The following is a 13,523-nucleotide window of genomic DNA, read 5'->3' on the forward strand; positions in this document are numbered from 1 at the left end:
GAAAAAAAAGAGAGAGTGGAATAATTTAAAAGGGGGAAAAAAAGGTTTCCAGATTTCCTTTGTTTAAGTGAAGTGTTTTCCTTTTCCACTTTATTTTAATACAGCAACCTAGTGCCTAACAGATGGAGACAGGACAGATGCACTACTGGGAGTGCCCATAAAACAGGTTGCTAAAATACAAATGGGGTAATTCTTTTTTTTTTTTTTTTAATAAAGTAACCATTGTTGAAACCTCCCTTTACCAAAAGAATTTGCCCTTTGGTCTCCGGATAAAGCTGGGGGGAAAGAAAAGAGGACAGTAAAAAAAAAAAATCAAATACATTATCTGTACAAGAAAATCCCATTGTACTGTATTCATGCATGTCAGGAGCACAGACTGGCATGGTGGAATAGCAGAAATAGGTGTATATTTCAAGAGTTTTTAAAATTTGATGATAACTTCTCTGCATTTCTTAGGACTCTTCTCCCACTTCCCTCCCTCAAGTCTACTACAATACAGGTCACAAAATTTTCTCTCCTTCAGTTCCCAATCCTCAGGAGTTGTTTAGAGTTAAACTTCCCAAATGAGTGACAAGTGGGGCTTCCAGCATACAGTACCTTAACATGGAGCTAGTGAGTGATACAAGCCATTCTTGTGTAGCCATTCTTGCGATCATCAAGAAACAAACAGAAAAATTCAGGGGATTCATCAGAAAAAGGGCATGAAGAGAGGGGGGTCTCCAGAAGGGAGTGGATATCGGTAAAACACACAGAGAAAATAAAAGGTTTGTTATGTGAAACACTGGTAACTGCAATTAAGAGAGAAAAGCCTCATTTCCATATCCATACATTTATTTAGCATCTTGTTTTCTTGGTCCTTATTACATTACTAAAGTAATATTTATCTGGCTAAGGAAGAGAGTTCCCTTTTTGTAGTGACAAACACATAACTTATTCAACGTTATGGAGCCAGAGTTCACTGCCAACCAACAAAGCACAATGTTGATAGAGTTGTTTGGTTTTTATAAGCTCTTTTCACCATTTGAAATGATACGCAACCACTTTCAAGATACATTCCACGGTATTATTAACAGCTTTCCTAATTTGTAATGGATACATAGTTTTAGTTTTACATGTCAAGTTTTGCATGAAGCATTTTATTATTTCATTCAGCATATGCCACTTATAAATAATTTGATCTTTTTCCCCCGGAGCTGCCTCTAGCATAGGGAAATAGCCTACTGACACTATAAAAGACCCTACCTTCCACTGGTATACATACCCTTCCATCAGCAGACAAAACACATAGACCGTGTGCCTGGCCCTATTTAATTCACAAATTGGCAGTTATAAACGTGCTACCCAGAATTTTCAATATAGACTGCACCTTTGATGAAAGGGTTTCACACAGCAGCCACTTGCAATAAAACATAAGCTAGCACCCTGTCCAGTTAGTGATTTGTGTTAGAAATGCTTGCTTTTGGCATGATTACTCCAGTATCCTTTATTCATGTGGTCCAAGTGAGTTGGTGGTCCTTAGACTAGCGAGTCAGGGTGCCTCTGTGCCAGAGATACTTGTCCATGAGAAGACCTGAGCATGTTCAGAGGACCAGTTCCTTTCATCCCACCAGATCTGCCCAATTTACAGGTGCAAAAAAAGGGTGAGATTTGATGTCTTCAGCACCAGCTGCTCCAGCCCCAAGACGCTCCACAGGGTTAAACTGCAAAAGCTTAAAAGATCCACAAAATTTAAAATCAGTAAGAATGAGGACTATTGCTTAAAAAGATCTAAGAATTAGATACATCACTGCCCGATCACATAGGCAACTTTTCAAGAGCTCAAAGCACAATACATAAATATCTGTAAGATCCAGGAGACAGAATACATCACCTTCTTGGGAATTATTTCTTTATTTCAAAGGCATGCACTTACACTCTGCTAACACTACATATTCTACCATACAATCCTCTGGAAAACTGTATGCTTGGACTTCTATTCTCCAGAAGCTGTAACCTTATTTTAAAAGACAGACTCAACACCATAGCTGGCATTGTAGAACTGGGTGTGCTGACTTCAGGATACAGTCACCCTTTCATTACCATCACAGTTAGGTAATACCACAGATGATGGACTTTAACTGTTCTCTGCTTGAAGTTTCATGAAAAGGTCACTGCAGTACTAGAATACTGTACCGTGGTGCAAACAGCTTTTATTTTCTGAAGTGCTTCTATAGCGCTTTTCTACAGAATCTTTAAAGTCTTATAGCAAATGTAAAAGCAAGATCTTGGTGAAAATTGGTACAATAGCTTAATGGAAATTTGTTAAAATTAAGCAGCTTGTTTGCTTTTTACTGTTTATCTAAAAACCATACAGCATACTCACAAAGGCTCAATTCACGAGGAAGGAAAGTCTAGTATCTTTAGTTGTTTGATTGGTCTCTTTAAAGGGATTGTAAAGGAAATCATGCAAACAGTCTAATAAAGAGCCAGCCAATTTTTTCTAGTCTTAGATGCTTGGGGTTTTTTTTTGGGGGGGGGGGGGGGGGGCAGGGGTGTTTAAATAATATTTATTTTTCCTTTCAGTCAGAATGTTTCAGATCAAAAGTCAATCATACAGCTTCTTCTCCTAGATGTCATGATGAGGTAGTCTGCCTTCTCATTTCAATGCATGCCAATGTGTAAATCTGAGAGTAAAAAAGACTATATACCCATATGCATTTTAATCAGCACTGTTGGCTCTACCATTTAAACAAATAATGTCACTGTTACAAGTAACTGTGTTACTTGGATGTTTTACACTGGCCAGCAAATGCACTTGCAATCACTGTCATTCTGTTGTCTGCTGAAATAGAATAAGTGATAGCAGTTGAAAAAGTGAACATGAATAATTTTTTATTTTAAAGTTTTGTGTTCCAGGACAAAAACTTTTAACCTTGGAAAGTAAGTGGCATCAGCAACTACTCTAGGTACCTATGTTATCTATTTCAACATTTTCTGTGCTTAGATGGCAAAATCTTGAAGCAACACACAACTTTGGTTGTATACAAAATACCAACCACAATAAAGAAATGTAGTTAATTCTTTTGGCAAAAGATATAAAATACAATTAAAAGAGATCTTTGCTTTCCCTTTAGTGAAAAACACTTAAGTTAGCTAGATGAAGAAGTTAGTTACAGTGGAAGCTATGTGCCACAAGACAAAGTTTAGCATGGTCTTCCATGTAGCTGAACACTGATCCCTGCAAGTTATTTTGTAATGTTATGACCTGCATAACCTATGCGGGGGTGGAAGAGGAAAGTCAAAATGACAAATTGCTAACCATGCCAGGAGACCCTTTCTTCCTTTTCCTGACAAAGCTTCCTCAACAATGAATGGTAGTTTCCTTGGACAGTGACACAACAGAAATTTGATTTACTAACCTATGGAGCTGAACCTCTATCCGCTAAGTTACCAGACAGTACTTGAGGGCTTAACCTGATCTGACACACTTCCTAATGGACATAGTGGTGACTGCTTTCTTTACACATAGGACCTTATTATCTATATGAAATGAAATTGGGCAGCTGCCTCAAAGCAAAGGAGTACTCTATCAGTCTGCGACCTCAAACTGTGAGTGGTAAGAAGTCTGTTGATTGGAATAGTTAAAAGTAGACCAAATGATACTTTAGTTTACAACTGAGACTAATCTAAGAAGTGGACTAGAGGATTTATAGTTTTACAGCTACAGGAGTGTATGTGAGCCATTTCCTTCATTGCATATTGTTCAACTGTTACACTCTTGGGTGATGTTACACACATTGGTGCTACACTAGCACTCAATTTGGTGGCATATTGCAGCATGAAGTACGCTGGATTTATCTAACTTCTAAATCTGCTTCCATCCTTCAATAGAGGATATGCTAAAAAAGATATCTACCTGTTGCAAAAAACAGATTATTTACTATTTAAAACAGGAGTTATATTCTTAACAAAGGATGCCATGAATATTTCTCCTTTCTTGAAGAGTAGTGACACATTCTCAATTATAGCAATGTCACAAGGAATGGTTAACATATAGCAGCAAGCTACAGTTTAAGTGGAGCCAAATGGCTTCGCTATTTTTTGTACTGAATTAAATCCATCCAAACAATCTCTTTTAACATTTACGGAAAAAATCCTACAATAGTTGCACGACACCTCTGAGATTTTCAAAAAAACGTCAACTTTAGCTTACCTGTTCTCACCTTGAAGTCAATTCTTAATCTTTTACAAGGTGTTTGGCATTTAAAAAACCAGATTATTCCAGAACAATACATTCATGCAAAATTCATTAGTGCTGGCAGGACAGGTACCGACATCCCAACAACCAGCTGTCTGTAGTTATATTTATTTTACCACTTCATTAGTTAGAAAAATGTTTGCACATATAGGCTTGCTTACATGTATAGGATAAATTCTCAGTTAAATTACCTGCTGAATGAGTGATCTGGCCTCCTCTGATATGTGATCTGGTACATTCAGAGAAGTGTGAGTGTTTATTCCTGCTGGATGACATTCAACCAGTGTCTGAAACAATCAATCAGGAACACTTTTTAACCCACCTCATGTTGTTATGTTATGCTTGGTTACATGATAATATATGTGACCATTAAAGGACTATAATTTTAAATACAGTGTTAGCTTTTATCTGGGTTCTGGATTCTGGGACTAAATGATTCCTTGCAAACAACTTAAAGTCCACAAAGAAAGACACCCATCTCCCATAGCCTCAATATAAAGCAAAAGTCAGAGGAGTGTATAAAGGTACTTGAACTCTTCCTGAAAGTATACGAGTTCTACTGTAATCTGCTTGTAGCCACATCCTTCTCCTACTTCTGCTACATTACAATGGCCTTCTCCGTTGTTACAATCCTTTTGAACCATATAAACTACATTTTCTTCAAATCTAAACTATTAGGGCTATACAATAAATCAACTGATTGGATGTGGCCAAATACTAATTATTTTAGAATATCAATTAACATTCCTGATAAGCAGTATTTTTCTTTTGACCTGTTTGAGTATTTGCCAAATATCATCATAGAAGCATATTAGCCACATACATTCACTTTTAAAATAATGGATTATGCTATATGCCTGCATTAGTTCAGACATTAGACTGCCTCATATGAGAAGACAAAATAGGAGGAGAGGAGATTAAATCCACTTTGCTCATTGGGTGGTAAATACTTACAATAATTGATTGATGAAATATAGGTATCTCAACTATGGACCCAGCTCTTATCTGGTTATACACTGCACCATCTCCTACCTTCCCTGTGAGAAGTTCAAACAGAATGGCACCCAGACTCCACCAGTCACAGGCTTCTGTCTCTTCCAGGATAGCTCCAACCTCTGAATACAAGCCATTTAGATGGTATGAAAAAGATCAATTACACATTCAAAATGAACATATATATTTACAAACCTAATAGTAAACATTGACTGAACATACACTAAATAATACATAGCTTTCAAATTACTTAGCTCTGTAGTGTCCTATTAAAGATTCATTTTAAGGGCACCTACACAGTATCCTTAATACATGACTTGCACAATATGGATAGTTTCAAGCCTAGCAAGCATTCAAGTTAGGGTTCTTCTACACTGGATTTCAATTTTGCCTTGTAAAATGAAGTTTGAGAGAGATAGATTGATCATTCTTCTGAAAGAACTCCACTCATCTACAAAATAGGGAACTGGCAAAAACAGTCAGCTAATGTCCTAGAGAGTGAAAACATAACTCAGTTAGCTATCTCTTGGCCAAAGGGCAAGGAGGAGATGAACATAGTTTGTCCATGGGGAACTGGACTGAGATCATAGAATGCATTTCATATAGGCTACTCAAAGTCATCAGATGGTAGTAACTAAAAGTTACTGATTTGATTAAATTCAAATCAACTAACTTGTTATAGGAAGTTCCCATCCCTAATCTCCAGCAGCCACCCAGAACTTTTTTCATTATTCTTTATCCTCAGAAAATTGCAGACAGCAAGGGAACAGCAAGACTGATGTACACGCCCATTATATGCATTCACATGCCCAGAGTTGTGGAAAACAGAGAGCATCTGGCCTTGACAGACAGTCTCATTTAAAAAACACAAGTCTGCCCTAAAATATGGAGTATAAGAAATCGCAGGGAAGATAAAATTTTAATTCTAACGGTCAAATATTCAATAGCTATACTAAAATTGCTTTTGTATCAAAATCCACATCAGATTCCAAGCAGAGCACATTGATTAGTATTTAGTTATGTAGCAGTTGCTATGAAACACATTATGTCAGTTTAGAAAACGCTTGTGTATCTTTTTATGGTGACAAACATGTGGATGACAGCAAAGGAACTACAAATGCGTCAAATCATTGTAGCAGGGAATAGAAAAACAGTGACTACAGTTCCCCAGCTGACCGAAACACTGCCAGCCCAGTCACTCATGGAACCATGAGCACTGCCACTTCTATTAGCTACAATGAAAGTTGATGTTCAACACCTTGATGATTGCACTTTAACACAGTGGTTACAAGACAGCAGAAAAAGAAAAAGATTTGCCACGCATAGGGTATGGACATACATAATTTAAATGTTTCCCTCGCTTTACGTGGGCTCTGTATGTGCGAATTCACTCTTTTGCAATGACCCTTTTTATACCAAAAATTTGTTATTTGCAAAGTAAATTTACTTTTATGCACTCGGTGTGGTGGAAGCCCACAGCCAGCTGCTTTGTGCAGTGCGCTGTGGGAGTGACTCCATAGGAGGAGGAAGAAAAAATTATTTGAGTTGGGTGGAGGTGCCCCAGCCAGGCTGCAGCACCAGCCCCTGCAGCCTGGCCTGGTCTGGCCGCATCAGTGCAGCACCCCAAGAGCTGTGAGCCGTGAAGCTGCCTGGCAGTAGCACCCGTGTCTGCCGCTCAGGGTAGCTGGTGCCCATGCTTCTGAAGATGTAGCTGTTCTGGGAGCGTCGCAACACCATGTCCGTACAGTCGATCTGGTTAGTACAGTTGAAGTCTTGGAATGTACCCTTACTTGTTACATTGTAAAGTGGGTTCCCTTTATGCAAATTGGTGTTATGCACCATTTTCCAGGAACGTGTACAGCATAAAGCGAGGGAAACCTGTATACTAGTATTCAACTACACCGCTATAAGCTGTTCCAATATAATTATGTACTGTCTGCTCCCCTATACAGCTTTAAGTAGAGCTAAACCTCTGTAACTTTAAACCTAAATCAAACAATGTTAAAGTTCTTTTTTAGCTTATTTATACCCGTATAGGAATGGACAGACCTAACAGTAAAACCAAAGTGCTTGAGACATGCCTCTTCCCTTCTTAAAACAGTTTAAAATTACATCTGTCCATATCCATAAGGCAGGGGGTTTTTTTCCTTTTTTAAAATTAAGACTGTATCTAGTTAAAAAAGAAAGTTTACTGGTATAAGGAACTTTTCATACTGGTATAATTGAGTACTTGGGCTTCTTTGAGTATATACCTCCTGTTAAAAAAAAAAAGAAAGAAAGAAAAAAAGAAAAACATCACACCCCAGCTAACACAGCTCCACCAATATAAAGTCTGTATGTCTACAGGTCTGCACTATACAGTGCCAGATACAGAACTGCATCAGAATCATAAGCACATCTTTTCTAAAAAGCCATTTCTCTTTTCAACGAGAGAGACCTTCTAGTTGCATCCCTTTAAAAAACCCAGGCCATTCTACTTGCAGTTTGTAGAGTCCCAAAACATCTTAACACAAACTCCTTTGCATGGGAATGCCCTTTACCGTTTCCTGTAGAAAATGAGCTTTCTGCTAAAAATTTCCACTAGAAACGATTCCAGGAGACAGAGCAGTACAGGCATTGAAGCTTTCATCTGCCCCCTCTCCCTTGCTCTTTGCACTGATCCCTGCCTGGGGAAAAGCATGGGGAACAGAGGCTGCTCCAGTCCTCCCATTCCTGAGAGGACAGGAGCAGTGGGGAAAAGCTCTGTGCCCATGCCTCAGACCAAGCACTCTAGTCTAGGAAGTGGGCAAGGAGCACCAGGACTATCCTCTAGTCGGCTCCCAGTGCCTGGGAGCTAAGTGGAGTAGCAGCCTGGCAAACTTCCCTCCCCTACTCTTCTCCCTTCAGAGAGGGGACTCCAGTCCAGGGAGTGGGCAGGGAGCTGCGGGGGAAGGGGTGCTGATCTGTTCAGCTCCTGGCACCCCCACAGCTGGATGGCAGGGGCAGCTGGGACAGCCTCCCCAAACCCAGTTTCCAGATTTTGCAAGCCTACCCCAGCTGGGTGGTGGAGGTGGCATTTAAAGCCCAGGGTACCAGGAACCAGGCAGGGAATAGTTTACCCAGTTCCAGTTCTGGGCCTGGGAGCTTTCCAATCCCTACCCCTATTGGCCAGGTAGGTGGTTTGGGTGGCAAGAAGAAGCCAAAGGAGCTAGCAAGTTGCCCAGCCTCTTCCACAAACTAAGCGTAAGAAGAGGCAGGGGAGCAGTGGCTGCTGATCCCCACCTCTCCCATCCATGTCACACACTAGGGTCCCTGGTGTGAGAAGTGGGCAAGGGGCTTGCAGTGCTGCTCCCTGCCCTTGGCTCCCAGGAGCCAAACAAACTAATCAGCACCACAAAACCCCTGCCTTCTCCTCACACCAGAGACCTCAACATGTGGGAAGCAGCTGGCAGCTGCCCCTCCCCTCCCCTCTCCTCCCCTCTCCATCTATGGGAAGGGCAGGAGCAACTGCCCCCTGGTGCATTCTCTAGACCAAGGCGAGCCCAGTCTCCAGAAAGTAAAGGAAACCTTTCCCCACAGCATAATCCCCTCCTGGTCCTTAGGAGGAGTTAAGCTACAGGGAGGTGTAGAAACATTCATTTTCCTGGGAGAAACTCACCAGAAGCCATTTCTACTGGGTTGGAGTCAGGCTATTTTTCTCCCGGAACCACCATTTTTGGTCCAGGACAAACAACATGAATGCTTGCACACTTGTTGTTTCTATTACGAGAACAGGGATTCTCTCAGTAGAAACATAACGCTTGTATGTAGCCCTAAAGCGAACCGTACACTTTGATTATAGTTCATTAAAACCAAGGCAGCATGAATGGAAAATAGGATTTAACAAAACACTTTGGACTCCTCTACACAGGCAGTTATTTTAGAACAGTCTTATCTGATTAACTCCCTGTGTGGATGTTCTTACTCCAGATTAAACATAATGGAAAGCTGAACAATTTACTATTAGATGAAGAGAGCGGGATTTTTCCACACATCAACCACCCTGTGATAACTGCCGGTGTACACATTGTAACCCTTCATTATGTGGAAGCTAAACCACAGCTGTTTAACTCCTAATAAAACAGGGATAAATTACCAAGATTTAGCTTTGACTTAGCAAAGAGTGTGTGCAGCTACAAAAGATGTTTACTGCACAGCTGCCTAATTAGCGCCATGCTAAATTTGCAGCATCTACATGTGTAGCCCTATTACCCCACAGGAAACTAATTAACTTCACCAGATCACTTGTGTAAACACAAGTACGATCCTATGGCGGCGTTTTTCAGTGTGCAGCAACACACGTGTAGACACTGACAGGGCTGGCTGGGGCATGAGCGTGCTTCAGTGCAGCGGCTGTCTGCCGGCCAGCCCCACAGGAGCAACCTCACGCCCCTGCCAGACCCTCTGCGGCACACTGAGCCAGGTCGGAGCAGCCCCAGGCTGGCAGGCTGACCCTCCAGGCCTCCTGCCAGCCAGGGCTGCTCCAAACCAGTTCAACATGCTTCGGTCCCAGAAGCAGGTATAAACACAGCAGCTGGGAGCAACAAACTCCAGCACAGTATGCACCAGAGTTTACTGCATCGCATTATTTTCATGTGCAGACACACCCAGTATGTACATGCCCATAGGCGGTTACAACAGAACAAGTAACACAGAGTAAATCTGTGACCTATATTACCCTCTGATAAACTGTTTTTCAGCCCATCCCCTAAGAGTGCCTTGTTCTGAACTAGTTGATTATTAAAATTATTATTAGAATTTCAACTTAGAATTATAAATAAACTGTATTCTGAAATAAGAGCATCCACACAGGAAGTTAATCAGAATTAACCATTCTGCTTTAAATTTACCCCTTTCCTTAACACAAATCTACTTATGTGGATAACTAACCCCTTATAACATGATAGCGCCATACAACACAGATAATCTAGTCCCTAAAGACATGGAGGGGTGGGGGAAGAAATCCAAAAATAATGGTTAGTACACAATGATCTTCTCAATTCATTGACACATTCTGTTTAATAAAAACAAATTCCCTGAGGTCAGAAATCTGACAGGACTGGTCCAAGGTAAAGAAGGAGATTATAGAAAAGCTTATTCTAAACAACGATATTATTCCGTTATTTTGCTTTGATGGGACTCAGTGGTGACCAGTTCACTGAAGAATCAACCCCCCAACACCTTCAACCAGAGAATCGCAAAGCTATTTGTTACAAGAGGTTGGTAAATATTACCTCAATTTACAGATTGGCAAAATGAGGCGCACAGATATTAACAGACAGAGGACACTAAAGCCCAGCTCACCTGGCTTTAAGGTCAAATCTAACCATACAAATACTGGTAACTTACGACATAAGAAGAGTTGTATCAGTACAGGTCACTTTCCCTATATTGACACATCTCCCAAACACCAAAATGAGATAAAAAGCCACTCAACAAAGGATTCAACTTATTTTTTAATGGAGGCATGGCAATACCATAAGCAACAGTAACAGACTCCAAATGATCAGTACCAAACTGAGACAATTTTTTTTCTCTTAAAAGTCATGTAGGTGAAGTATCCATTAAAGTTAGCTTCACTTTTCTCCCAAACTACCCAGTGCTTCCTCTTCTGCTCCTATGCCTTCATCAGGCCCACTCTTTTCATTTACAGAGAATAAGACATTTTCTTTTTTTTTTTTTTAAAGTCACTGAAAATATGTAAACATGTACTGTTTACATTCCCTTACTTTGAACAGGTCACATTACTTTTGAGGTTATATATTGACAGTAATAAATGCAGAATGCTACATCAATGTTACTGCATTTTATCTCAAATTCACATCATAGGAAAATTTAGAAACTATAGATTATTAAGTGTTTTCAAGTGATACAAAAGTAGCTAGCTAATGTAATATGCCACACAGTGCATATGCTTTTTTTAAAGCTTTAATAATGCAATAAATCTAAACCACAATATCTGCCTTCATGAAGAAAACATTTTCAACTCTATCCATCAGCAAAGTAAATTAGACAATAAATGGTAGTGACCTATAAGCTTAAGTGAATAACATGGGGATAGTTGTGCCAGTCCTTTATAAACCTTGAAATCAAGGACCCTATTCACATTCATATACATATAAGCAACAATGCTGGGATTTCTAGAAATAACTGTACAAACTTATGGGAAAATTCTACAAAGGATCTTGTAAGCACAAGAGCCTTTCAACTGGAAAAAGATGCTAAGGTGAACAAATCAGGAATTTTTTCAACTTTTACACAAGCTAAGGAGAAGAGCTATTTTCTCTCCATCCTCCAATCCTCATCCATGGGACAAGCTGTATTAACTAATGCAAAGCAACAAAAGTGCTACATCCCTGTACAAAAGTATCGGTAACCCTTACTGCTAATTGAAAATAGCTAGTTTTGTGAAATGCTCATCAAGTTCACTTATGTCTATAAATGATACGGATAAACAGTTTCTGTAGAGAAAGCCAAAACTACTCTTCTAGTATACCTGCTGGCCTTGACTGAAACACTACTTTTATGTTTTCCATATTTATCTGAATATTTATGTCATAAATAGCAATATTTTGTTTTCTATGCCACAAATAATGTTGTGTATTTTAAAAATAAATTTTAAAAGCCAAGTCTAGAGAAGAAAGTAGAGCTTAATCTAAGCTATTTTAGAAGTAAAAATGTTATCCTTTATTAATATTATATCCAAGATGCATTCTTTTGTCCTCTTTTAAAAGTATATAATCATGGTACAATACCTCAAACAGAAATATCAACCTTTATGCAAAAAAGGTATACGTGTGTGCACACACACATGTGTAAACCTTTTACTTACTGCAGACAAGAAGCTTTTCTCCCTCATCTAACTTCTGTTGGATAAAGACCTGTTATAAACAACACACAGCAACAGTATCCAATCTTTAGTTCGAAAGATACTAGGTTCAAGGCCAGATGAGTAGATGTGAAGCTCACTGTGCAACTTAGGAGAGGTCGCCTTTTCTTTCAGTTCATCTGGAACAAAAATCAAGCAAGTTTTCCACAGGAAAGCTCTGAATTAGGAAAAAGACTTCAAGGAAGCATATAAGAAAATATTTTTAATGCTAGTGGAAGTAAAATACCACTTAGTATCTAAGACAGTAAAATCACTGGCTCTAAAATTTTGCATTGGTATGTTTTTCATGAGATTAAAAAAAAAAAAAAAAACTATTTGACTCATGACTGGTTATAATTTCAACTAGTGATGTGTCCCTTTCACTTGTTCTGCATTTTTAGTGGCAATAACTTAACATCAAGCATAGTTTCCCATCAATAACAACCCAAAAACAGCAGTCTGAATTATAGTCAGGTGCCACAGCATTATCCAACTAAGACAATTACGGAGAACTGATAGGGGGGCAAGAGCTACTACAAAATCCTGAAAATAAAATACAGGGTTTTCCACTTTCTTTTGCTACTCAGAATACAGAGTACTACATGAACAGCCATTAGACTTGCTTCAGAAATTCTATTTTCCTTACAGTCATTTAAATTTTAAAGCTTAGCATTTTAACTTATCTTAATATTTATAAATGTAAAGAAGCATTTGCAAAGAGCTATATAAAATAAATCCAAGCCAATTTACTCTATACATATTTAGTCAGCCAAGATCTCCTAAGATACAGTAACTAAATAGTACATCACAAGTGATTTGGCCATAATAAAGTGCTCTGGCAATTTATAAAACACAGTACTGAACCAGAGTTAAGTATCAAAAATATAGCATGGTCTTTACACAATAAAGTAGTGAAGCAAGTCAAATGAATATCTGCCATGATCAAATGGAGTATGCAAATAGGAAGCATCCTATTTAAGATATTTTAAATACATGAGCATGAATGTTCCTTTTTAGAAAGAATTTCCTCATGTCACTTAAGGAAAAAGTAACCTTTTTCCTTAAGTGACAAGGAAATTCTTTCAAAAAAGAAAAAGAAGTAGAGGAGATTTTTTTTCTTCCTTTTAACAACTCAGGGTAAAATTTAAACTTCCTCAAACAATCTGGTGACATAACAGACAAAAAGCCTGTACTTCTCTGTTATCAAAAGAAGGCAAACACTTTTTAACCTTTCAGCTCTGTCTGCTCACATTAAAAGCAAATCCTTCTGCACTAACTTCAGGTTCTATGCCCAACTTGAAGAAGAATGTCTTGCATCTAAAAGCTTGTCTAACTATCCCAACTCCATAGTTGGTTCACTAAAATATATCATCATAAGAAATCCTTGCCCCTCTCTCATACTTTCTG

The 13,523-nt window shown here is 38.9% G+C and overlaps 1 protein-coding gene across 4 annotated transcripts in view; it reads right to left on the bottom strand.

Moving 5' to 3' along the window:
- Nucleotides 1-813: 813 nt before the first annotated feature.
- Nucleotides 814-13,523, bottom strand: part of RPS6KC1 (ribosomal protein S6 kinase C1) — a 137,187-nt gene continuing 124,477 nt past the window's right edge. For all 4 annotated transcript variants that reach the window (XM_059717906.1, XM_006268119.4, XM_019483189.2 and 1 more), the window contains 3 exons: nt 5,270-5,352; nt 4,429-4,524; nt 814-1,709 (listed from right to left, as the gene is read on the bottom strand). In XM_059717906.1, coding sequence (XP_059573889.1) covers nt 1,599-1,709; nt 4,429-4,524; nt 5,270-5,352 — 290 coding nt within the window. In that variant the 3' untranslated portion in view covers nt 814-1,598. The remainder of the gene's footprint in view (nt 1,710-4,428; nt 4,525-5,269; nt 5,353-13,523) is intronic.

The sequence above is a fragment of the Alligator mississippiensis genome, chromosome 1, assembly GCF_030867095.1.
Source record: "Alligator mississippiensis isolate rAllMis1 chromosome 1, rAllMis1, whole genome shotgun sequence".
Lineage (NCBI taxonomy): Eukaryota > Metazoa > Chordata > Crocodylia > Alligatoridae > Alligator > Alligator mississippiensis.